Below are 26,917 nucleotides of genomic sequence, written 5' to 3'. Positions count from 1 at the left end.
ATAAAAATAAAAGTTATGTATTGGGTAAAGACTTGGAAGCCTTTCAAGTATTCCCACTGAATGACATTTTGAGAACTTGGAAGGAAGTGGCACTTTCGGCTCAAGAAAAGGAAAGAATAATCATGGAATGGAGACCTCCAGAAACCAACTTGATAAAACTTAACTTTGATGGAAAGGCAATCAAGGTGTGTCTACGTTAAGAGGGATCTTTTGTGACTCAGAGGAAAAAGGTACTAGCTTCAGGACCTCTTGAGTGTGGTGGTGATTCATTGAAAGAAGAATCAATGGCCTTACTCCATGGTGTAAAGTTCACAAAGAAATTTGGGTTCCATCAATTGGAAGTAGAAGGGGACTCTCAGGTGGTCATTTCCTGGACAAGATGTAATACCCAAATCCCTTGGATCTATAGACACACCTTTTGGGAGATTGAAAGTATAACAAGGGAGCTAACTGTAACTTTTAAATGGGTGAGGAGAATTGCTGATGGGATATCAGATGTTCTAGCTAAACAAAGGGCTTTGAGGCATCAAATGTTTTGGGAAAAATTGTGATCTTTTGTTTGTTTAGGGTGGAGAATATTATTTATATATCCTTTTTGTTATAAATAAAAAAGAAAAAGTATAAATAAAAGGAAGAGTATGTCAATCAGGAGTTTATTTGACGTTCTCAAGTGATAGCCATCTGTCAGGAAGGCATTTCTGGTGTGTAACTGTGCAGGAGATTGTGCTTCATCTACACTTTGGTTGTTCTATTTCAAAGCTCTATTGGGGATGTCTTGGGGTGAAGAATATTATCACCTTGGTGTAACTTCCAAAATTTCCTTAAATTCTTTTAGATGATCTAAAAGCAAGTAAGGGATACGACCCTTGGTCATTTCTCCAAATGAGAGGCCTCCCCTTACAATGAATGGCTAAGATCATTACAAGTGTCATACATCTAACAGCTAGGATCCTTCTAGACATCTTCTAGTATACTATACAAGAATTCTTCTTGAAAAGAGATAAAAAAGAAAGTTTATTAAGAAAGAAGACGAGAGAAGATTACAATTAGGTAATACCTGCCAACAAAAACAAAAACAAAAACAAACACAAATTTTCTCCCACCAATTCCCATAGATTACATTTCCAAATCCTGTCCGGAAAAACCTTGAAACTGCCCACAACAAAGCCCATAAGGTCACAAACCAGAGTTTGTACTTAACCCCCTAACTCGCTAATCCTGCATTGCTGCTAATTAAACACCCAACTCTCCATCCCAAAAACCAAGCCTATAAATTCACCCAATGAACTAAACACCACACTGCATAGTTGCAAGAGAGCTTTACCCAATTCCACCCAAAGAACCAAACCCCACTTAACAGTTGCAAGAAAGCTTTGCCCAATCACTCCATATTGCTGACGGTTGAATCAGGAAACTCTTTATTTTTCTTCAAAAAGTTTTTGTTTTCTTTGCCCTCATATTGAGTCAAACCCCATACCTTTCATTCTAGCAAATACTTTTGATGCCAGGACAGTCCAATTATTTTTTGGTGTTTGAATCTTCTTACTGCATTAGGAAGAATCACATGATTCTTCTCAAACACTTACTCTGCTACCACCTCATCACACTTCTTCCTCGATTGCATTTACAATTTTAGAATCTTCAACAAAAGTCAATGTGTCCTCTCTACCCTTAGAAGGACCACCAGGCTTTTCTTCCAACTTCTTATAAGCTTCCCTTGCAAATTCCTTTCCCCCAATGAATAACAAACCAAGAGTTTTACTCATTTCCCTTTGTGTTAGCCACTGTTTCCAAGTCGATTACCCTTCCAACTTCATGAGTTTCATCCATCATAATTTTTTTTGATGAATGATCATCCATCATAATTTTGTCACTTGTCCATTTCTTCCTCATCTTCATTTTCAACCCCCCCCCCCTCTTTTGTAGAATACTCTACATGAATGCTCTAGAACAACTCTAGAATAGTGTACAAGTATCTTCGAGGCTCATGAATCTTCTGGAACACTCTAGGAATCGCTTTAATCTCTTGGGTCTTCTGGAAAACTTTTAGAATCTTCCATTAAACCTCTTCCATCTGCCCTCTTCTGTCAGGGTCCATGTCACATGCCTAAGGTAATGTCATTCCATGACACAAGTCTTGGTTCAACTTCTGGAAAACCTGTAATGTTGTGCTAGTCAACGTTTTCCACTACAGTATCAGCTTACATAGAATATTTGCGGCATCAGACCTTATTCAGAGTCAAGTTAGAAAGCCCACAAAAACCAGGAGCCAAGGTAACAAGCCAAAATCATTGAAACAAAAGTAAAGTGGCAAATACTGTAAAACAATGATATTGATCTATACCCAACAAATGTGTAATAGAACAGAACATAGTATAATATCCAAGTCTAGCCCATCCTACCCTGGCTCATGCTCATTTAGATAAGAAACTGGACTTGACGCTTTGAGGTTATAGCACAGTTATCAAGACAAAATAAGACCCCTTCATGGTAACTGACAACTGTGTCTAACCTAGTCCTAGAACTTTATGTGGTGACACAACTCCCCATAAAATTTCAGCATGTCCTAGACACAAGGTAGATACATTCAGGAGACCCTATTTGACTTTGCTTCAATAAACCACTTGAAAGACATTCAATACAATCTATACTGTGCAACATTTGGCTCAATCCATCAAAACGGAGATCGGAGGGAGAATATCACAGCATGTACCATGTTTCACATAGACAGTGGTAAATATTTATAACGGTCTACCTTGGGCATACCATAAGCATCCTGAAATAATTAAACAAATGAAAATGTGGATATTTCCTTGTTGGCATTAATCGCAACTTGTATGGGTTGATTCTCAGTTAGAAAAGACAAACTAGCTATAAGGAAAAACTAAAAGGAAAAGAATAAGTATAAACGAACAAGGTCAAAATCAAGATGTATTATCCAACTAGAAATGTTCTCTAGGCACGCTCTAGTTTACCACTACTATAAACCTTTCTTTCATGGACTTGGGATGATCTCAACCAATATTCCTCTGTTATCTTTCTGAAGTTCTCAAATATTTGCCTTCCTTGACATGTAGCAACACTCTCTGGATGAAACTGAAGATCAAGACAAAAGCAAAGAGTGTAATGTCACCAAAAAAAATAGAGCTGGTGAAAATAGCAATTTACAATTTAAACCCATTTTATCTTTTGGTTTTTCAAGGTTTACACCCTCATATAATTAATAAATACAATTATAATAAAACTCTATAAATTATTGATCAAAAGGAGTATTAATACAATGACTGCCACATACCTGCACACCATAATGAGGCAGTGTAGAATGCATAATGCCCATAATAATTTTTTCTCTTTCCATCCCTTGATTTCTTCCAGAGTTGTTGGAAGACCAAAAACTTTTATTCTTACTTTTGTTACAATAATCAACAGAAATATGCCAACCATCCTGATTTTTACAAGCATCAGGGATAACATCAGGCCTCTGGGTCTCAATAAAAGGAAGTGTCTCCCCAGAAGAAGTCCAAGCTATTGGAATTAGTTCTTCTGGAAGTGAATCTGCATCTAACACAAGGGAATGATACCGCACAACCTGCAATAAAGTATGATCAGCTGGAGCTTAGAAGAGATGTTCATATTCAATGTATGCTTCCATAGTGACTGCATATTTTAGTGGTTATGGAACAAGACAAAAAAAAAATCCAGTCTTGAAAATTATGGCCCTTCTGAAATCTCAAAATGTTTTCTGCATATGTAGTATTGTAAATTTTAGGTGCTAGGATGCAGAAGCAATCTGGTCATTGTAATTGCCTTTTAAAACACTGTAAAAGTCATTTTGAGGTGCATCGCCAGAAACAAAATTCTCTCTCAATCGCGTTTTCTCTCATCCTTTCTTCTTCCAATCTATGATAGAACAATGGTATCAGAGCATTATATGTCATAGAATGCAGATTGATAGAAGACAAGGTTGATGGCCAACCTTTCTTTAAAATCAGGCAAAATATGCTCTGAATCTAGGGGAAAACCCAAAGAATGGCTATTGGTTTTCTTCTAGAATAAGAGAATTACTAGAAAATAAAAAAGAGAAAAGAGGAAATAACACATTTTTTCACTACTAATTTAAAGTGAAGAAAAAAAGAGCTATAGAAAAGACCAAAAGTTTTATTAAGAAAATAAGATAACTGTTACAGGCATCCCACTGAGAGGAGCAACGCGCAAGGTGCAACCTCCCATAAAAGTGTGAAAACCACATAGCACTATAGATAAAGATTACAAGGTAGCCTAGTACAAATGTTCCCTCAAAACCCCTTGTTTAGCAAGATAATATGCCATAGCATTTGCAGACCTGCCAACCCAAAGTATGCTAACATTCATATTTCTTAATAACTAGCTGGCCTTCTTTGAAATGTTCTTGTAGCACCAAATGATTGAGTTCGGATCTGTTAGCCAACCCACAACAATCTTGGAGTCTCCTTCCATTTGTAGATTCTCAACACCAAGTTGATTAGCAATCTGAATACCTTGTAAAGCTGCCAACAACTCAGCCTTATTTGAGCCTCCTATTCCCACTGGGCCTGAGTACAAGGCTAAGATATTACAATCCTTATCTCTCAAAACCCCTCCTATGCCTAAGGGGCAAGGATTGCCTTGACTACTTCCATCAAAATTCAGCTTTACACAACCTTCCGGCAACAGAGTCCAAATTATAGAAGCCCTTTCCTTCTTGAAGGAGCTATTTGCCACCTCTAATCAATTCCTTCTAAAGTCATTAAAGGAGAACAAATGGAAAGAGTTTAAAGTTCTCAACCAATGAATTGCCCTTGTTAAGATGCACTCTTTGATATCAGGGAGACTCTGTTCCTTTTCTTGGAATATTCTTGCATTTCTTTCCTCCTAAATTGTCCAAAGTGTAGTTGCTCTGATACATTGCCACATGATCCTCCCTCTTTTTGTGGGCCATACAAAGACCAACGGGTCAAAAAGCAAACTTACATTAGTGGGTAGATACCACCTGCAACCAAATAAGGAAAAAATCCAAGCACAATTAGCAATAACAAAGGAGCAGGAGATTAGTAAGTGGAAGCAGTCCTCACCATTAACTTTGCAAAGAATACACCAGTTAGGGGACAAGCACATAAAAGGCTTCTTCTTCTGTAAGCAGTCTAAAGTATTGATTTTCCGATAAAACACTTCCTAGTCTGATTGTCCGGTCCGGTCCGGTTTTGAAAACCATGGTCTTTATAGGCAGAGAAAAAGCTTATGTTTTCAAATTTTTTGTTAATTTATATTTTCCCCAAATATTTTCATGAAATTTCCATAAATCTATTGATAGCACAAAAAAATTGTGATTTTGAATGTAAGAAATGTAGATCAACATAAATTTAAACATTCAAGAAAAAAAAAGAAATCACAAGATATCATAAAAGATTGAAAAAGTTTACCTATTTTTGACATATATTTCCAAAATCTGCAAAATCTTTAAAAAAAATAATGGTTCACACTTGTTTCTTGCAAAATTTTGCAAATCTAGCACTCTAGGAATGAAGTTTGGAGTTTTAGAGTCATTTGGGGGTGAAAGGCTTATTTCGGGGAAAAGAAGCTTGGTTTCCCCCTTTAATTTTTTTTGGTTTTTGGCCGTATCTTTTTCGTCGATACGCTACCGATACACCCCCGATACGGGTCTGATACGCATGAAAAAAGACAAAATGTCCGATTTCCATGTGTATCTTGTATCGGTTTTTAAAAGATACGATATGATACGCCTCGTATTGGGCGTATCGTATTGAAATTTTAAACCTTGAATTTAGGTTCTTCCCTTGTTATTGGTTTAGGTTTTGAAAATTTTGAGGGTCTAATCAAGGATCAAAATTTTGATACACCTATTTACAGGTGTTTTCGGAGACCCACTTTTTTAAATAATATATATTTAAAAATGAAATTGAAAACCAAAGAAATGAAAAAAATAGGGGGAGTATCGTTTTAAGTACCAGTTGCAGAAATTAGGGTTTCAAGAGAGTGAAAGAATGAAGAGAAGAAAAGAAGAAGAGGAAGAAGAAAGGGAAGTGTCGAGAGGTGTGTGAAGTTCACTATTCACACCCTCAAAAGTTCACTTTATAATTGAAAATTGATAATTACAAGAAGGCCCCTATCTGGGTGCCCAAATACAGAGAGTATAAAAAAGAAGAAAATGACCAAAAACACCCCTGTCTAACTATTCTCAACACTCCCCCTCAAGATGAGCATATATGTCAGTCACGCCCAGCTTGGCAAGGTTCTTAGCAAACTTTGGATGGTGAACACCTTTAGTGAGGCAATCAGCTAGTTGGTCTTCTAACCTTACAAAAGGAAGGAAAATCTCTCTGCTAGCAATTCTTTCTCTAATAAAGTGTCTATCCACCTCAATATGCTTTGTACAATCATGTTAAATAGGATTGTGAGCAATATTTATGGCTGCTTGGTTATCACAATATAGTCTCATTGGAACATCTGCTTGGATGCCCATCTCAGTCAATAAGGTCTTCAACCAGAGTAGTTCAGACACTCCATGAGCCATTGCCCTGTACTCTGCCTCAGCACTAGAATGAGCAACCACAGATTGTTTCTTACTTCTCTAGCAAACCACATTGCCTCCAACTAAGGCACAATAACCGGATGTAGATCTTCTATCATCGATGGACCTTGCCCAATCAGCATCTATGTAAGCCTCAATCTTTAGATAGCCATGGTTGGAATACAACATCCCTTTGCTAGGACATCCTTTTAGGTAGTTAGTTGCCTGCATATGAGAGGTCATGGGTTCATGCATATATTGGCTAACCACTCCAACAGTATGGGAAATGTCAGGTCTAGTCAAACAAAGATACGGAAGGCGTCCCACCAATCTCTAATATACCCCCCCTATCTGGAAGAACTTCTCCTTCAGTAAAGTTCAACTTGTAGTTGGGATCAATTGGAGTTTCTACAGGCTTACACCCTAATTTCCTAACCTCATGAAGCAAATAAGTACATATTTCCTTTGTGATAGAACAATCCCCTTCTTGGATCTTGCGAGGTCCTTAATCTAAAATTCAGAAGCAAGGAATGACTTTAACTGAGAGATACCTGTGATATCAGCACCTGTCACAACAATGTCATCAACATATACTATCAACATTGTTACTCTACCATCAACTCTTCTAATAAATGAGGTGTGGTCAGCTTGAGATTGAGAAAAACCAATCTTTAAGTTGGCATTCCTGAACCTATCAAACCATGCTCTTGGAGACTGTTTTAGCCCATACAAAGACTTCTTCAAGCGGCACACTTTTCTATCACTATTAGGGAAACTTACCCCAGGTGGTAAGTCCATATACACTTCCTCTTGTAAGTCCCCATTAAGGAAGGCGTTCTTTACATCCATTTGATATAAAAGCCACGAGTAATGGGCAGCAAGAGACATGATCACACGAATAGAGTTCATTTTAGCAACTGGAGCAAAGGTTTCCAGATAACCAATGCCATAAGTCTGAGTGTATCATTTGGCTACAAGCCGGGCTTTGTATCTTTTAATTGAGCCATCTGCCTTGTGCTTAACAGTATAAACCCACTTACACCCAACAGAAATCTGATCTTTAGGGCAAGGAACAACCTCCCAAGTCCGGTTCTTTATTAGAGCCTCCATTTCTTGGTTCATAGCTTCCTTCCAATTGGGGCACTGCGTTGCCTCTATAACACTACAAGGGATGGAAACAAAAGAGATAGTAGAAATATAGGCACAATAGGAAGAGGAGAGAGCATCATAAGACACATAGTTAGTGATAGGATACTTGCTACATGTCCTCTTCCCTTTTCGAATGGCAATAGGAAGATCAAGGTCAGAATCAATAATAAGGAGGTTCAAGATTACCTGAGTATGGGGAATCGGATTGTGATGGGCATTCTACTTCAGGAGCCACCCTCTTACTACACCTGATAAAAAACTGCTGCCAGGACCGAGGTCGATACACAAGAGGAGGAGGAGGAGGAGGAGGAGGAAGAGGAGGCGAAGGAATAGACGTAGGAAGAGAGGGAGGAATAAAGGTAGGAATAGGAAGGCAGAAGGGAGTCCGATCTTCACTTGCATTCTCCCCCTGAAGAGAAGGACGGGATGACTGGAAAAAGGAAAAGGATTCCAAAAAGGTAACATCCTTAGAGACATATCTCTTTCCAAAAAGAGCATCAAAGCATCTATAGCCTTTTTGGACTGGAGAGTAACCAAGGAATACACACTTAACGGATTTAGGATCAAACTTGCGTTGGGAATGACTCATATCATGAACAAAACAAACACAACCAAAGACCTTAAGGGGTAGATTAAAAGGAGGTTCATCAGGGAAGAGTAGTTGATGAGGAGAATGAAGGTTAAGGTTTTGGAGTCTTTGATGGTTCAATACAGCATAGCAATGCTTGTGTTGATTAAACCCTAATAAGTAAGAAAATAATAAAAAGAAATTAGTATATAAACACACAAAATGAATATTCTAGTTTAATAATGTCTATTTTATAATTATAACCTCAAAAAATTAAGAATATAAAAGTTTTTTATAACACACTGTACAAAACTGCTTGGCAATTAGGCGAGGCGGGCCCCCAAGGGCGCCTTGTCGCCTAGGCATCACCTAGGCATCGCCTTGACAACTATGATGCTTTTATCACCTTTCTGTTGTTGTGTAGCCTAGCATTGTGGACTTGGCCCCATTTGTAGTCCCTTACTGGGTTTAATGGGCCTGGGTTTATTCTGTTTTTCATGTTTCTTCCATCCAACTAATCGGGGACAGATTGGTCATTGTATCTCTTTCTTATTGCCCTAATATAAAAGATTGTTGGGGGATTTTGTAGAGGCTGACACCCATTTCTTTCAAACTCTTATTCTCTTATGCTTCTCTTCTTTCTTCAAGACTGAATCACTAAATACAAACAACTGTAGCTGAAAGTACTCCTGAAACAACTGATACATACTAGTGATGTTATCTTTACCCAAGTAAAGTATTTGTGAATGTTCCCAAATTTCTTCTAGGACACAAACTTAACACTCGCCTTAGGCTCCATGCTATATTCCATATCCAAGTCATAATTAGGGCATTTTCTTGCACCCACTCGTCATATAGCTACTGGTTTCCCATCTTTCAAGTACTTTACTTTCCCTTTAGCTGTAAGAAAGACTTCTACTGATTTGGACCAAGGTATATAATTCTCCTCATTTAGTTTAATAGAAGCCATCTGCACTCTAAAGAATTCAGATGGAACCAAACCACTTAGTGTAATCTTTTTACCACTTCCAAATGCTGTCATGATGTCTCCAAACTGCTACACACAACTCCAGAAACAAGAGTGAAAACAATACTGACTCCACACCACTAACAAGCCTATTTCAGGAAACTACTGCTCAATATCTCATGCTGGTCACTACTAACACACCACAAAACATGATCACTACATCCACCAGCGCAGAACCACTTCCCTCCTTCGTAACATTAAACAGAGAGATTAAACCACCACATACATCATTCTACAGTCACACATGGTGACTGTAACTGAAGAAGAAAGAATCGAAAAGCTTCTTCCTAACCTGTAGATGCATAAGAATAAGCATTTAAGAGAGATACTTCAAGAAAAAAAAAGAATTCTTGACTTTTGGGGATGCTCCTAGAAGATATCACAGCTTTGTATCCTCGTATATGTGTGATTGCAAGCCACAGCAAGCATATAAAACAGATTGGAAAGCTTCAAGAGAGATGAGAAACCCTTCTAACATGTAAATGGTATTCAGTCTGTAACCTGTTTTGCTACATGTAAATGGTATCCAATATGTAAGGAAGAAAGAAAGACAAAGATAGAGAGGATGAGAGGAAAGAAATCTATCTCGCCCTCTGGTGCCAGATTTATTTATAGATTAAGAGTAGGTGCAACTTGGGTTGGCCTTAGAATTTTACACCCACTCAAATTTTGACAAAAGACCAACCTGATCCTGCCCAAGTTGCACCCCTGTCAACACACTTCTTAACAGGCTGAAATATCTTGCTGATCAAAAAAAAAAGGCAGCAATATCCTCAGTTTTATTTTTTATTTTCAAAATTTGGGCAAGTCCTATTTGACCTTCAGAAAAGCAATCTAAATCCCTTTTCTCTAATATCATGAAATTTGATGTTTAGCAATCTAAATCCCTTTTCTCTAATATTACCAAAAAAAGGTATTAATAAGATCACTTATACTCCAATTCTAAAAAGTACACAATTTTGCTAAGCTGGTCTTTTAAAAATCCTAGAATGTATTCCCATAAAACCTACAAAAGTTCCTTCTTCATAAAGTGTAAAGTTCCTGAAATCAACATGTTGACCAAAATATAGTAAATGCAATTCTTAGAAGAGTATGGAAAGTATGGAAGCAAATCCATAAAAGGTAATGAACGCAGATAACTAAATACAAGCACACAAAAGAACTTAAAATAATTTCTACCACATGTAGAGCATGGCATAAACTAAAAATTTGTCACATTAAAAGCTAATAATAAATTCAAAATGTTTCACATAAGAAGATTGACTACCTTGAACCCTGAATTTCTTCCAGAAGGGATCCCATGGAATAGATTGCATCCAGTGTGTTCAATTTCACTGAAAGGATAAGAAATAGGTTAATATCACCTAATGTCGACAAAGTATTTATTTAAACATTTTTAGGGAAGATAAACCTCATTAATAGATAAGCTCTAAGGCTAACATGTAAAAAGATGGAAGTAAAACATGATAGCATCAAAAAAGAAGAATAACCTTCACCAAAGCATCAACATGCTAATTATTTGTTTTCATGTAAAAAAAGATAAATTCTTATGAGAATAGACTATTTAAGCATATGCAAGACTAAGATTTGATAAATCTTAGGGTGAGAGTTTAAGATACCTCAAACGTCCATGGACTGGTTCGGGTGCGTGGATAACTCTAGCACCATGTACATATCCCAATGCCTATAAAAAATATGTTAGTTGTAATAATCAATCATAAAGAGATAAAAACAGAAAACAGTGATAATACAATAGATAAACCCTTTTCCATCATCAATCAATATTCTAGATGTTTCCTTTCCTCTAAATATTTTCATTTGAGAAACAGCAGATGGAAATGAGAAGCATCAACATGCAGAATAAATTAAGAAGTGAACAAATGTTGTATGATGGGCTGCAGAGTGGGAAATCAAGACCCATATTCTATGACCCACAACCCCATTGTCATACACTGTTCATTTTCTATGTAAAAAAGCATGCCTAATTTCTTAATTTTGGTATCACTAGAAAGCTTACCAAGTTTTCTATCCAACAATATAGGATCAATCAATTAATAACAAATACCAGTATCATTCAAATTAAACATGATTTAAGCAAGCTGTGACCAAATTACAGACAGGGTAGAGGCCTGTGACATGATTATCTGTCATATGGGTATTTTACATACCATTCAAATTTCACTTGAGTTATTTAAGATCTATGATTTGTATACATGGAAATTTGTGTTTTGTTTTGACACCCAAATATGACCATATTTCAGCATCTGTTTGCTCAATTCTCAAATTTATATTGGCATATTGGTCTTCACATCGGAAAACAACAAACAGGACTTTGATATGAACGGCATCAATGTAAATAAGTTGCGATAGTTGTGATAGAGGGTGTGTAAAATGTAAATACTAATTCAAAACAGGGACCCAAACATAAGAAGGCATCACATGCGTATGCATGCATGCATACATGTATGTATATATGTATGTATGCATGAATGCATACATGAATGTGTGTGATTTAAAAACTAGAGATTTTGTGTTAAGGGCATATTTATAAATAACTAAATATAAGGTTGTTCTAGTACAAAATTAAGAAAGGAAAGGCCCCAACGTGAGCATCAAGGTGGTCCTAGAGTGAACCAAGAAGTATTCTGAAATTTTTTAGTAATCTTCTGTTCTATGAGCATTTTTGGTAAACTTACTTCATTTCAATTAGGTCTATCTGATTTTTTTTTTGTGGATCAGATAGTTATGCTATGTTATTGAACCCTATATAAGGTTAAAGGTTCGCAGTCATATTATAAATAGAATAGGAATTATGATGTGTTCATTGAGATGAAGCTTTTCAGTGGCGATTTTGTAATTTTGGTGAACAGTAACCCGAGCCCTATTACCTCTTTACAAATATATCTTTATAAGTCATGTTTTGGAAGAGAATGAATTGAAAGAGTATTTTAAAGTGGTGCAACATTGTATTTTCACTCTTTTTTTGATAGTAAAGGAAAATAAATTTCATTAAAGTTAACAAAGAAGTCTGACTGCATCCAAAAAACAAGGTGTTAAGGAAACACCTTCAAACAAAACCAGAATTACTCATAAGTACAACCAGAATTGCTAATTTGCAACTCAAGGTTTTCCCAAAATTTCTCCCCAAATTCTGATCTGTCTACTTGAGTGAAATCTGGTAAGACCAACAAACAGTCAACTATTAGCTTTCCAAAATCCACCACCACTTTCCCCAAGCTCTGAACCTTATCCTCAAGCAGTCTTTTGTCCCTCTCCTTCCAAATGCCCCAGAAGACTGCAAACAGAATGCAGCACTAAACCAGTCTGCCCCTTTTGCTCCCTCTAATCTTCGGTCAAGAGGAAAATATTTCAGCAGGATCCCTTGGCTTAAAGCCTCTCACACCAAAAAGGGAAGAGAAGAACCGCCAAATAAAATCAGCAACTTTGCAGCATACAAATAAATGGCCTCAGTCTCCTCTTGCTCAAGACACATATTTCACACACTAAACATGCTGAACCCTCTGCTCTTCAGGTGCTCTACCATTAAAATGCTGTCTATAGCAACCAGCCATGCAAAAGCCCCTACCCTCAGTGAAATGGGATTGCCCCATATGCCTACATTTTGTGTGGATTCCTGTTGCTTTCAAATTAAATCTGCATAGTAGGGATTCACAGAGAATATTCCATTCCTGCACTCCTTCCACCACAACTCATCCCTTGAAGAGCTCAAAACTTTTGTTTTTTTCTATTCTGTCCAGCAATGCAATATACATACGAGTTGATCACCCCTCATTTCATAACATTGATTAATACAAACTAACATCATGATCAGTGATCCTGTACAACCGCAGACACAGATCACAAAGCTTTCCCACTTCCCACCATTCATCCTCCCAAAATCTAACCTTAGCTCCATCCCCCACTACAAATATTATTAAATTTATCAACTCTTGGTCAAAAAGACATTATTCCTTCCAAATAATCACCCCGCATGAAGCAGAAACCTCCTTTGACTCCCACCCAAACCTCACTACTCCATATTTCCCCACAAGGCCACAATAACCCTTCTCCAAAGTGATTCCCTCTCCCTCTCTAGACCAAACCTCCACATCAATTTTCCTAACAATGCCTTCTTGAAAATTCATACCCTTCTCATTCCCAGCCCACCTCCACACTTCAGCCTATGAACCTTTTTTCCTTTGACAAGGTGGAATTTCTTGGAACCACCCAAACCTTCCCGTAGGAACCTGTAGAGGAGATGGGCCGAATGGCCCATAGGCTGTCATTCTATGTTATGTTTATGTTTTCCTCTGTAATGGGCCTTATTCTGGGCCCATACTCTTATGTACTCTGTTTTTTTGTAATTTCTTGCCCACCCAAGGGCCTCTCTGTAATAATTCAAAGATTAACTTAATAAAATGTTTTAGAGTGTTAGAAGGAGGTTTAGTTAGAACCTCTCACTCTCTAACTCTCATTGCCGCCAGCTCTCTCTCTCTCTCATCTTCTTAATCTTCTCTTGTTTGTTTTCTGGTTTTGCATCTAATCTCAAGCAGTTCTATACTTCAAGAGGGCGGTTTTCAACTGAAACATCTTTGAATCTTCTCCATTCTTCTTGCCACTTCTGCTGGAACTCTTATGAGTGATAATAGGCAATAAGTAGGAAGGCTTGACAGTGCACTTTTTATAAGTGTAATCCTGCCCACCCCCCCACCCCCCAATGATAAATATTTAGCTTTCCACTCATCTAATCTCTGCCCTGCTCCACCCTATCAATAACAGGGCACCATATAGATGCTGGATTTGACTTGGAACCAATGGGGAAACACAAATGAGTAAATGGGAAGCTCCCCAACTCTACAATCAAAAGCTGCCACACACTCCAATAGCAGCTCATTTCTATCTTCACCAATTCCTGTCATAGTGCTTTGGGAAAAATAACTTTCAGAACTGTTAAATTTAATCCTCTCATCATTCTTCATTATTATTCACCATACCAAGTTTCAATCCAAAATTTCAACTAAAACCTTAATTTTCACAATTTTTAGGTTTTCTCTAATCTCATGAAGGAGGATTTCTTTACTTTATTCCTCATTGCCCTAGAATCTCTTCAAATCAATATTTTTTTGATCAGCAAAGAAGAATTTTATTTGATATTAGATTTAAAATTTTACAACTTTGTGTATGGGATTCGAACTCCCACACTAATACATATTTCTGTCCCTCTTTACATTGCAGCCCAAAACAATTGTTGCCTCAAAGCCCCTTGTTTAGCAAGATAATCAGCTAGCCCATTTGCACTCCTTCTAACCCAACTAAATTCAGCCTCTACCTCCCTTGCGACCTTTTCCACTTCCCTTATCACTTGTTTGAAAGTCCACGGAGTAGTTCTATTGTTTTTATCCCAAGAGATGATCACCTTGGAGTCCCCTTCAACCTCAATATGCCTCATTCCGAATTGCTTAGCTATCTTCAATCCTTGTAGCATTGCCATTAACTCAGCTTTTAGAGAGTTGCCCATGCCAATAGGTCATTAGGTCCAGAGAATAATGCTAATATAAACCTCTTCAAATCAAATTTCCCTATACATCTCAATATTCTAAGTTTGCACACCAAAAAAAGTCCATTCCAACACCTACTTTCTTAGTTCTTACTTCTTACAAATGCCACCAATCCAAGGAGACAAGGATGAATTATTAAATCTGGCCAAAGAGCCATTACAGGTCTTTCTTATATGTCAAATTGCACAGTTTAGATATCTCCATTCCCCAATAACGACTCCTAAAGCTGCAATTAACCTTCTTGAGTCATTTGTCAAATTTAAAGCACACCTAGCTTCTGTAGGAGACTTCTTCTGTGCAAAGAGCAAAAGTATATTTTGTATGGCTCCCTCCTTTGGGGCTTTTCTTCAGACAATTGACCCCTTTTTGAATGCAATTAACCTTCTCTCTCCCACACTTTTTAGCAGCAATAGCCCATGTTCTATTCAGGTTCACCAATTTTTGACACATAAAATTGAATTTTACTAATAATCAATAAAGAAGTGAGTGTGTGTGTGTGTCTGTATGTGTGTGATATGTATACAAAAGCTAACAAAGCAGCCAAGGTGTAGGCCACTGATTAACCATGGTGCTAAATATCAGGTATAAAAATTATACTGAAAAATTCACTATAACTCAGAAAAATATCAAACCACTTTTGATCATTCCAGAAATACACCAAGCATCATCTATTTCAATTTTTTACATCCCCGCTTTGTTACCAAGTTGAGTAATCAGAGTATTCCAGTTGCTCTTCTAATCAAAAGAAATCAGAAAATAGCAACCATGAGAAGAGAAGATGGAGAGAGAGAGAGAGATCATGGGGACAAGATTGGGGAGAAAAGAATTGTTGAACATGTACCCACTTCTATTAGCTTATATAAGTTACAAATAAATAAAAAGACCAGAATACCCCCATTATGTAAACATTAAAAAGATAAAGTTAACCCTACCATTCCCTACAATTTACACATACAGTAAAACGTTTGATGAATTTTTTGTAATAGTACAGACCAGAATTTTTCATTTCATAATTTTTGTAGTAATAATCTCCAACAAAGACAAGAATTTTTGTGACGAAGGCAGATAACTAATCTACCACATTTAGTTATTCAATAGCCATAAGACTAATTAACCAGACTAGAGAAAGAAAAAGCACATTGAAAAGCATGAAACAAATATACCTGGTGGCCGAGGCAGACACCCAAAATCGGAATATCCTTGCATTCAAGCAGTAGCTTTAAACAAATTCCTATAAAATCAAATGGACATGCCAAGTTATCATGGCAAACTTTAACAAATCAAATCAAAAGATTGAAAATGATTGGAATTTGAACAATTTGAGTAGAGAGGTTCAAATGATTCCTTTCAGTTGACAATTGAAGAATAATTTTTCAACTTCAGGTGTATAAACATATTTTGTGAACAATATCAACATAAACTGTAACATACTGCATTTTTTACTAATGTGTGTATTTATCATATCAAGGGTTAACAATATTGTTTGGTATAGTGTTTCAAAAGGAATGCCTAGGTTCTGGTGAAGCACATTTTAATGCATTTACCAAACTTGAGCCTAGGTGAAACCACTTTCAAAAGGCATGCACCTACGCTGTGGCACAATGCAACTGTGAGCATCTTTTATAAGTTTGCTTTTCTTAGTTACTTTTTATATATTTTCTTATATGTTTTACACTTTTGCAATGGTCTATTATTACATTCTAAAAAACCTTTTATTGTTCTTTGTGCCCTAATAATGGTCTACTTTTAAAAGAAACAAAAGCAAAGACATTTTGCATTCTTTTAAGTCCTAGCTACTGAGGATAGAATCCCAAATAACAAAAGTTCCTCTAAAGAAGAAACGATATTTGATCCCTAACTGTAAAATGTAACACACTATTATTAAAAACACAAATTGACCCACTATTGGCCTTCTACCTCTATAAAGGCCCCAACCTCACAGAATTAGGACTGCAAGATGTCCAATATCATAGTAGTTACCTAAAGTGATGCAACTAGGAGAAAATACATGGAAAGTTTCATAGGCTTGAAGTGATTGATCTTCAAGCACTTTTGTATGATCTACATCTGTAATAGGTATATATAATTTTTTCAGTCTTTCTCTTTTCACTAAAACAGGGATCCACTGAAACAGGGGCTATTCCCCACTTCCTCCTCTCTTTCTTCTTTTCCTACCTATAGTGTGGGCTCCACCCCTACTCCTCTATGTTATGTTTGGCCTATCTCCCCTCATGTTTGTTCTTTATGCCTCAGTGTAGGAGAATCAGCAGATCACATTTTCCTTCACTGCAAATTCACCCAAAAGATTTGGTTCCATTTTCTGAAAATGGCTGGTTACAGTTGGGTTATACCAAAGCATGTCAAGGACTTTCTACATCAGTGGCAAGAAACAGGTTTAAGTAAGAGGGCTAAAATTTACTGGCAATCAGTGTTACACGCAGTGCTGTGGGGTGTATGGGATAAAAGAAACAAAAGGCTTTTTGACAACAAATCAAGGCCCCTGGAGGAGTTAATTTCAGACATCTCTTATCTGTGCAACCTCTGGACGGTGAATTTTGATCTCTTCAGAGGAGTCTCAGTCAATGACCTAAATAGAGATGCTCACCTTTTCTTATTTCTCCCTCACCTCCATCAACCACCCTTGAGAATTCCTGAACCCACCAGTGAAGGTGTGATGATCTTAAACTTTGATGGAAGTGCCTTAGGTAATCCTGGATTAGCTGGTATTGGAGGAACATTAAGGGATGAAAGGGGCAACATCGTTTGGACCTTCAGCGGTCCTATTGGCGTGGCAGATTCCACAAAGGCTGAAGTAAGGGCTGCCCTCACAGGAATCAGAATAATAAAAAGTTTGGGAATTCAAAATATAATCATTGCAGGTGATTCAGCAAATACCATAAAATGGTTAAGAGACAAAGAGGGGGGACCATGGAGATTAAGTCACTATTTAGAAGAGGCCAGGGACTCTTTGGAATGCCTAAATGTAAAGTTTGTTTGGATTCCTAGGGAATACAACCATACAGCAGATGGCTTATCTAAATGTGGTGTGTTCTTAGAGCATCTATATAGCGACAAACTTCCTCCTTTGTAAATTGTAGTTTGTAGGGGTTCTCCCCCTTGCTTTGTACACCTCCTCATGTATCTCGTTTTTTATCAATGAATCCCGATTAACTTTTCTCAAAAAATGTTGTCTAGAAGAAAGAGGACTAAAGTTTAAGGTTACATTTAGTATAAGGAAGTTTATATCAACCTCAATATGTTTGGTTCATTCATCTTGAACAAGGTTATAAACAATGTTAATAACTGCTTTGTTGCCACAATAGAGCCTCATAGGACCATTGCTTGTCATTCCAAGCTCTAACAAGAGTTTCAAACATGATAATTCTGTAGTACCATGGGTCATAACTCTAAATTCAGCTTCAACACTCAACCAAGCTACAACATTTTATTTCTTACTCCTCCAAGTCACTAGATTCCCACTAACCAATTGTGGAAAAATAAAGAGGAAGAGAAGAAGAAATGAAGAGGGAGAGAAGAAGAAATACTTCTGTATTGATAAAACTTGTTGAGAATACAACTTAAATAAGAAAAGATAGGAGAGACAAACTCCTAGGATCTCTCTCAATTACTCCTAGAATCTCTCTCAATTAGGGATTGATTAAATCTTTCCCTTAATCCTAGGATATGACTTTCCTAATTTTATTCAAATCTAATCTTTCCTAAATTTATTCAAATCTGTAATCAATCAAATCAAATCTTTCTAAATTTGCAGCAAATCATATCTTTCTTAATTTGCCGCAAATCATATCTTGCCGACACCAATGTACAATAACTAGAAGTAGACCTCTAGTCATCTTAAGAATCTACACAACTCACATCCAAATATGCTTCCACCTTGAAGTATCCATTATTAGAAAACAGAAGACCTCTTCCTAGTGAAGACTTAAAATATCTTAATACCTATTTGGCAGCTTCAAGGTGAGGAATTCTTAGAGCATGCATGTATCAACTAATACCTCTAGTAGCATAAGCAATGTTGGGTGTAGTCGATGATAGATACAAGAGTACCTTACTAGTTTTTGGAGCTTCCCCTTTTCTTCTAAACTTCTCCATCAGTAGACTTATACCCCAAGCTTACCAATTTCCTTCAACACATCTAATGTAGACTTATGTTGAGTTACGAAGATACCTCTCAAATCTTGCCTTCTATACCAGGAAAGTATTTAGGCCCCATTCATTTGCCTATATTTAGTGGGGGTAAGTTGGTCAACTAGTAAGTTGACCACAATACCCGCATTCATTTTCCGCTATATTGGGCCCCATGGTAATTCAAGATACCTAATAGTATCAGTTACCTAAGTAATTGATACCCTCTTGCGAGGTGTGTAACAATTTACCAACCCGCTTGTTGAAGCCGATAAACGCTTTCTCCCTCTCACCGATATCTTTACTCGAGCAACTGATACCATACAAGAACATTAAAAACTTTGCTTACCTGGGTAAGTTTTACATGGGAAATACTTGCTCTGGTAAACGTACTAGAAAATCCCCCCAACTCTTAATATCAAAGGGACTATTGCCAGTTACCAAAATATCATCAACACAATGTATGCAGTAATCAAATCACCTTCATACTTTACAAATGAGGTGTGATCTGCCTACTTGACTACTTATAGCCAAACTTCTTTACAACCTTACTAAATCTAGAAAATCCTGTCCTTGGAGATTGTTTCAACCCACATATTACCTTCTTGAGAAAACACACTTTTTCAGCTTTCCCTATGCAATAAAACAGAGGTGGCAACATGTACACTTCTTCCTGCAAATCCCCATTGAGGAAAACATTCTAGACATCTAATTGATTTGATATATATCACAAGAACAGAATAGGGTGATGCATTGCATATTTGCATACTGGAATTCAGTAGCTGAATCAATACCCGATCATGCTAGAATCTTTTTATGATTAATAGCATACACATTATGATGGTTTAAAGGTAATGCTGGTTATTTTTAGGGTGTTTTTTGATTAAATCAATAGGCTTAGATTCTATGCATGGTGAATTATGTTGAATATTTGATTGGATTAAAGATGAAGTTCAATGGTGAGCGGGATGCATAGTTTGTCAAGGCGACGCCTAGGCGACAAGGCGCCCTTCGAGGCTCGCCTTGCCTAATCGCTAAGCAGTTTTGTACTTTCTATTATAAAATACTTTTTCTTTCTTTATTTTTTGACATTATAATTGTAAAATAGACATTATTAAACTAAAATACTCATTTTTGTGTGTTTATATACTAATTTCTTTTTATTATTTTCTTATTTGTTAGGGTTTAATCAACACAAACACTGCTAAATGCTGTATTGAACCCTTAAAGACTTCTTCTACCATTACTACTACTACTACTAATACTTTTTTTCATTTCTTCTTTTCCTATACCAAAAATAAGGGTTCAGCCCCTATATTTTTTTAGTTTTCTTTTCCTTCTTTTTCTTCTCATAAATATGTTGCTTTTCTATACTTCAAATGAACTCTATACTTTTCTGATGAAACTTATGAATAATTATTAAGCAAATATGGTTATGGTACCTAGGGAATTACCCTAGGATCTATGTTTTATACATAAAAAAATCCATCACTTATGTGGCTAGGCGACAAGGTTCCCCCCTGTCGCCTAGCCTCGCCTGCGCACCTTGAAAGCTATGGCGGGATGCTTTTGTTGAGTCTTAGTATGCATGCCTATTTCTTTATTTGTGGTTGATTGGCTTTATATGAATATTCTTGTGCTCCTTTCATCGATGATTTCATGGCTTAGATCCTACAATTTTTTATTTCTCAAAAATTGCATAATTTTGAAAATCGTGTTTTTCATGTAGGATGCATGTAGCCATGTAGATCTAGGCTAGCATAGGTAAATTGTTTTGGGAATCTCCAAGATGACACCCACTCCCCTCTTAGATAATGGCTTTTCCCATTTAATCAAGCATAACCCATGATTGGGAGTTTCCCCAAGCAAAGGTGGGTGCCTAATCCCTTCCACTTTCATACCCCTACCCTGACTTATTTTGCTTAAACCATAGGATGGAGTCACCACTTTGCCTTTTATGTCAAAAAGCCCTGTACTTTCTATTGCACAGCCATGTAATAAGTTAAATATTGTAGACCTCAAGTATAATGAAACACAAAACCATCAGTTGGAACATTATTTGCATATATCTTGTAGGTTATTTTTTTACTTATTTTGCTATTTGTAATTGCTAATACACATCAATTATAAAACCTCCACCATCCATTGGGTTGTGGCCCATACCCCTTTATGTGCAACTCAAATTTTGGATTAAACATAAATCATGCTTACAACAAATGGTTACCAAACCATAGATCACCATGGAAATATAACTAAAAATGCATAGTAAAGCTTATTTAAGTAACCTATATCTGCTGGACATGTTGGAGATCCAGGCCCTGGAGATATGACAATATTATCGAAAGCCCTTTCTTCATATAGCTTTTGGAAAATATACTCCCATGTCCACTCATCATTATGCACCACAACCGGAGGCACTGAAACAATAACAAAACAAAAAGAGTAGCAATTTCAGTATAGTTGGCAACCTCATAGACCAATAGGCAAATTCACCATGGAACATCATGATTGTTAGAGCTCAACATAGAACCACATGACTGAACTAATGTGCCTCTGGCTTTATCCCACAAAAAGGAACTTTTGAATATAGTGATTTTCCCATAGAAGCATGCATGAAGCCACAAAAACACAGGAATCAATGCAAAGCATTGTCAAATAAATGAAAATTCAAAGTTAAACAAAAAAACAAGAAGACACTTTAACAGATAATAACAGTTTCATTCCTTTCCAAAAATGGTTCATGGCTGCAGGACAAGTTTGCCAATCAAAACAATAGAATAAGTTCTAGTTCTTTTTTAGAGAAGTGAAATATTTGCAACATAACAAAGCAGGATTTCAACCTTGTGGGATTTATGATCTATGTTACAAGACTCTGACCTAGTTCATGCAACAGAAATATATTTCCGCATTTATGAAGAAAGGAAACAAAATTTAAAATAATAAAGACATTAAAACTATATAAAGATGTGTTTGTGTCCATGTATGCATATTTGTTTCTGAATGTGTATGTGTGAGTGAGAGAGGGAGGGGAGAGAGAGAAAGAGAGAGAGAGAGAGAGATTACCCCCATTTATGACAGACAGCTCCTGGTAAATATTATATGTGTAACTATCATAGTTGTCAATTAGCAACGTCCTCACATATTTAAATTTCAGATTTTCTTTGTCAAGATGCTTCTCCTTCACGTACGATTCTTGTAAGTGTCCTGGCACTAAAGCCCGAGAAATCCCCACCTTCACAGTATCACAATTGAATTCTTGAAGAGAGTCTTTCCTATTCACACATCCAAGCCGAAAGGATGACCTGGATACTGAAAGTTTCTCATTCATATTATGTAAACCTTTGAAACAAAAGATCTCAGATGATGATGATCCCAGGCTGAAATTCATTTTTTCTAGACAAGAAAATCAATGATTAGTCCCTCTTGCTGAACTGCCTCTCTGTTTTCTGCAAACAACACCATAAACCAGTGAGACATGACAAAGAACTTGAACCGGGACAGTTGCATGGACTTCATGAATGAATTACAGTTACTGTTTTGTGGGTATGAAATCTTTTCCCGATGAACTTATCAAATGACGATAAATATCTTCAGATACACTTGACTAGTTAATATTAAGCATGGTTCTCTATTAACGTAAGACAAAAGAAAAGACAAACAAACTTATAAAGCAACCAAACAATTTTCAAGCAATCAAAACTATATATGTAACTCAACATGGATGAATCCAGTGTAACCAAATCTCCAACTTGGTATACAGAACAATTGGTTTTTCATATCTGGTGGTGAATTTTCTCATAAGCATTCTATCAAATAGACAGTAAAAAATCAGAAAGACATAATTTTTACAAATCAACAGGCAAAAATGGAGAACAAAAAGAGTCCCAATTACCACTACAACTACCTTCCTTCCACAGAGGGAAGCACAACCTTAAACCTCTAACTAAACGACCATGATTGCAAAAGACTACATTAACAAACAAGATGAAATATTTTCTAGCGAACCATTCCATTTTCTTCATTGGGTACTTAAAATCGAGAACAGATTATGATTTTCTGAAAAAAAAAATAGTAATCTTAAAAGATACCCAGATGAGAAAACTAACAGTTTAGATTAATTCATGCCTGGAAGAAGCAATAAAACGCAAAACCCCACCTTTGTATTTCAACAGTTAGATCTAGGAAGGGGTGCTGGGCCTGGTTTTCCCGAGCTTGCTTGGTTTTAAAAGCAACGGAAGAGCCGAAGAGGGTTTAGATTCATACGTCCTCGAATTTATAGCCTTTCCTTTTCTATTTCTGTTTTTATATTCCTGGTTTAAATTAGATTCAGATTCCCGTTGTACTTCAATAGTAGGCTTTAGGTTCGTGATCGAGTCAGCCTGAGATGGACAACTTTGCTGTCCTCCACAAATCAGAACCCTTGAAGGTTGAATGTTCTATGGACAAGATGTAGCCTCCAACGAAAATGTCTACGTAAGGTATCAGTCTTCCAGCCTTCCAATAAAAGATTCCAATCGAAGGGTTTTGAGGCAAAGAGAATAACCGCCCAAGTCGATCTCATTTTGTTACTTTTCCACAGCGTACTGACAGGGCTGTACAGCCGCCAGGCACCAACCACGGCCAATGTTGAGAGAATCTCTCCACTGGAATATTTTAGGTCAATTACAGATTATCATCCGGTTTGTTCGGTTAAACCGAATTTTGCCAAAACCAAACAAACCGAAGCGAAATTTTTTTCGGTTATTTTGGTTGATTCGGTTAAAACCGAATTTACTTGCTACAGAGAGTTTATACAAGATGATGTGGCAACTGGCAAGCTCCAAATTCAGTGACTAACAAAAATGCACTAAAAAGCTGAAGAATCTGGTGGCTGAAAATTTCTACAGTCCAAATCTTTCGATGGCCAACAAAAATACAACGAAGAAGCGAAGAATTAAAGGGGAGAAAAAGAAAAAAAAAATACTTGTATAGTTGTATTCAAAGATTCAGGTGGCTAAGAAGAAAACACAGGGAAAGGGAGAGAACTGAGAAGGACCAAAGAACTGAAGATTGAAGAAGAGTGGCCGGACTTTATCACTTGGCGATGTCGGAGAAGTTAATTTACTGGAGGCTGGAGCAGTGAAAGTGGAACTCTCAATTCCCTGCTACGTTGCTCGCTCACTGCTGCAAGCATGCAACTGAGATTTGAGGTCGCCGACGGCACGATATATACTAGACTGGAGGTCTGAGTGCAATGGAATCTCTGGATAGTTAGGGACTTTGGAGTTTTATAGAGTTTAGAGGAAGAACGTAGATGGTCGAAGACTTATATGCCTAATGGGGTTTGGCCGTTTTGGGTTTTGGCCCAAGGCTAATGGCCTTTGGGTTTGGGCTTTTCATTATATATCCACATATTTATCAATTTGCCCCTGAAAGTTCGATTTTTTTCGGTTAACTGAACCGTAGATGTCACAACCGGAACCAAAAGTCGAAGTTTAACTAACCGATTTTTAAAACTGAAACCGAACCGATTTCTCAAAATAACCGAACCGAAAACAATGAAACCAAAATTTTGGTTTGATTATTTGGTCTCAACCGAACTATATTCAGCACTAATGAAAATATAAAGAGGGTAGAGTAGAACAGTCTTTTCCTCCTGAAATTAGAATAACCCCCAAAAAAACCTCTTGAATTCGCCATTCTCTTTGTTTACTGCACCCACCAACCATTCTCAGCAAGATTGTAGTTTAGAGCATGATTTTCAAAATCAGACCGGACCAGACGGTCGGACTGAAAAACTAGGGAACCAATTAGGTGATCAGTTCTATTTTACCCCAGAATCATTATTTTACTAAAAACCATTTTTTGGTCAACAAATCATTGAGCTAGATGGTCAAATCATCCAACGATTTTAGCCATTTTTTATTTTTTTTAATTTTTTTTTAATTTGTTTTGTCAAAATGAGCTGTCTATTCGATTTAAACAATCAGACCATTCGATCCAAAAACTAAACCCTTATAATATTGGTTTGAACTATTTCCCCAACTGAGATCCCCAAAACTTTGGGGGTCATAGGGTTTTATTCTACATTATATTTCTTCAATGGTTGATGATTTTACGCTGTACCTTCAGCTCTTGCACTTTTTTAATTTTTTGAATGACCCCACTAAAAAGTTTCCTAGCTACGCCATGTTGATGGTTGTCTTTATTTTTCCATAACTCATGTTATTCCATTGTCCATATTGTTATAGGAATTAAGGTTGTTTTGAATAGGCCTCCACCATGTCAACCCAATCCGTGACTTCACACCCTATTGCAACAACCATGACCATGACGGTGAATCTAAACCATCCTCCTCTGGTGAGCCATCTCATTCTAATTAAACTGAATCATATGAACTTGTTCTTCTTGATGATTGTGAGCGTCGGAAAAATCGGTTCATTTTTTTACTTGGTCTGAAAATAGAGTCGTCACTCATTGAGTAGATGAAAATAAGGTGATAGGACATCCGGGATTTGCATCGAAAAACATTTGTGATTTATTAATGACTCCGAAGCACCGACTAATCAGTCTAAGTAAGACTCAAATGAGAGACACCCCTCTCCCGAGTCTAATAGATGGAGCCCACATGGTGACTTAAGAGAACATAAACACAAATACATAATTAATGAAAAAAGAACAAACTCCCATCAACTCGTAAGGATATTCCCTTCCATACTCACAGATCAATCTCGGCCTGAGGCCTGAGGCCTGAGGCCTGAGCAACCCTCACCCTCTCAATAACTTAAAAAACGACGACAGTGTAATATAGGCTAAACAACAGTTAACAAAGCAGACAAAATGACAAAATGATGTTTGCCATCTAGATTCACATATTAATTAAAACTTTAGGGAATAATAATTATTATTGCATTGGATTGGCGACAATGGTTTAGCCAGAACTGGTTCATCCCGCTATCCCGCGACAAAACACAGGAGAGGCAAAACGGAAAAATAATAGAAAGAAAAAGAAAAAGAAAGATAAAAAAGAGGAGAAACGATAACAGAGTACCTGACTGGGATTTGGGATTTCGGCCTGGACACAGTCGGCAAAACAGAAGGACTTTGATTGGGATTCCGGTCTGAAATCTAACGCCGCAACTAGGAGTGTGCGTCTAGGTTGCTGATTTCGCTGAAAAAAAAATAGAAGAGGACGATTTCCGTATGATAACCGTTAATGATGTTTCGCCTGAGATGAGGAGAGGAATCCGATGAGGCTATTGTTGATCCGGTCCGATCGAAAGGAAAATGAGGGCAGGGGTGCGTCGAATGATTGGCGAGTTTGAAGATGATAATGGATAGGAGAATGGTGATGAGAAACTAAGGATAAGGTAATAGTTCCGGCGACGGTAAACGGAAAACGGGAGGACTGCCGCTACTAATTCTCTGTTCTCGTGAGAAGATGATGAACAGTGCAGAGTTGGAAGGGAAAGAAGAAGAAGAATGATAGAAAGTGTGGGAGAAAAAAAAAAGAGAGATGAGAGAACTAGGAAGAGGAGATTTTCTCAGTTGCGGCTGCAAAGGAGAAGAGATGCCGCAGCGAGCTGAGAATTGCCGCCGCTTCTGTTCTTTTCGAACGGGGAAGAAGGGGAACAAACGATTTCGGGGGTTCTGAAGAAGAAGAGGAAGAAGAAGAATGAGAGAGGGGAAGCAGGCGGGAGAAGAAACCGCCGCTGCCTGAAGTTGCAGCGGCGGTGACTGATGAAACAGAGGGAAGAAGAAGAAGAAGAAGAAGAAGAAGAAGAAGAAAGAAAGAAAGAAATAAGGAGAGGAAGAAGAGAAGAGAGAGAGAGAGAGAGAGAGTAAGTGAGAGGGGGTGCCGCCGCTGGTTGTCGTTCGAAGGGGATCGACGATGAACAGTGAGTCTTTCGAAATTCTCAGATTCGGATGAATAAGAGTTTATG

The 26,917-nt window shown here is 37.2% G+C and overlaps 1 protein-coding gene across 7 annotated transcripts in view; it reads right to left on the bottom strand.

Moving 5' to 3' along the window:
• The window catches only part of EMB1997 (para-aminobenzoate (PABA) synthase family protein), a 91,328-nt gene extending 64,473 nt beyond the window's left edge, over positions 1-26,855 (bottom strand). For 2 of the 7 annotated variants that reach the window (XM_010275246.3, XM_010275251.3), the window contains exons 1-8: positions 23,152-23,307; positions 22,059-22,441; positions 21,281-21,412; positions 16,013-16,080; positions 10,911-10,975; positions 10,559-10,625; positions 3,296-3,589; positions 2,989-3,096 (exon numbers count right to left, since the gene is read on the bottom strand). In XM_010275246.3, coding sequence (XP_010273548.1) covers positions 2,989-3,096; positions 3,296-3,589; positions 10,559-10,625; positions 10,911-10,975; positions 16,013-16,080; positions 21,281-21,412; positions 22,059-22,383 — 1,059 coding nt within the window. In that variant the 5' untranslated portion in view covers positions 22,384-22,441; positions 23,152-23,307. Of the gene's footprint in view, positions 1-2,975; positions 3,097-3,295; positions 3,590-10,558; positions 10,626-10,910; positions 10,976-16,012; positions 16,081-21,280; positions 21,413-22,058; positions 22,442-23,101; positions 23,121-23,151; positions 23,369-26,025 lie in introns of those variants that run through there. The other 5 variants (XM_010275249.3, XM_088893195.1, XM_010275250.3 and 2 more) reach the window with 5 other exon arrangements.
• Between the last annotated feature and the right edge of the window lie 62 nt (positions 26,856-26,917).

Source organism: Nelumbo nucifera, chromosome 8 (assembly GCF_055504915.1).
Source record: "Nelumbo nucifera cultivar China Antique chromosome 8, China Antique-T2T, whole genome shotgun sequence".
NCBI lineage: Eukaryota > Viridiplantae > Streptophyta > Magnoliopsida > Proteales > Nelumbonaceae > Nelumbo > Nelumbo nucifera.
This window is presented reverse-complemented; position numbering and strand designations above follow the sequence as displayed.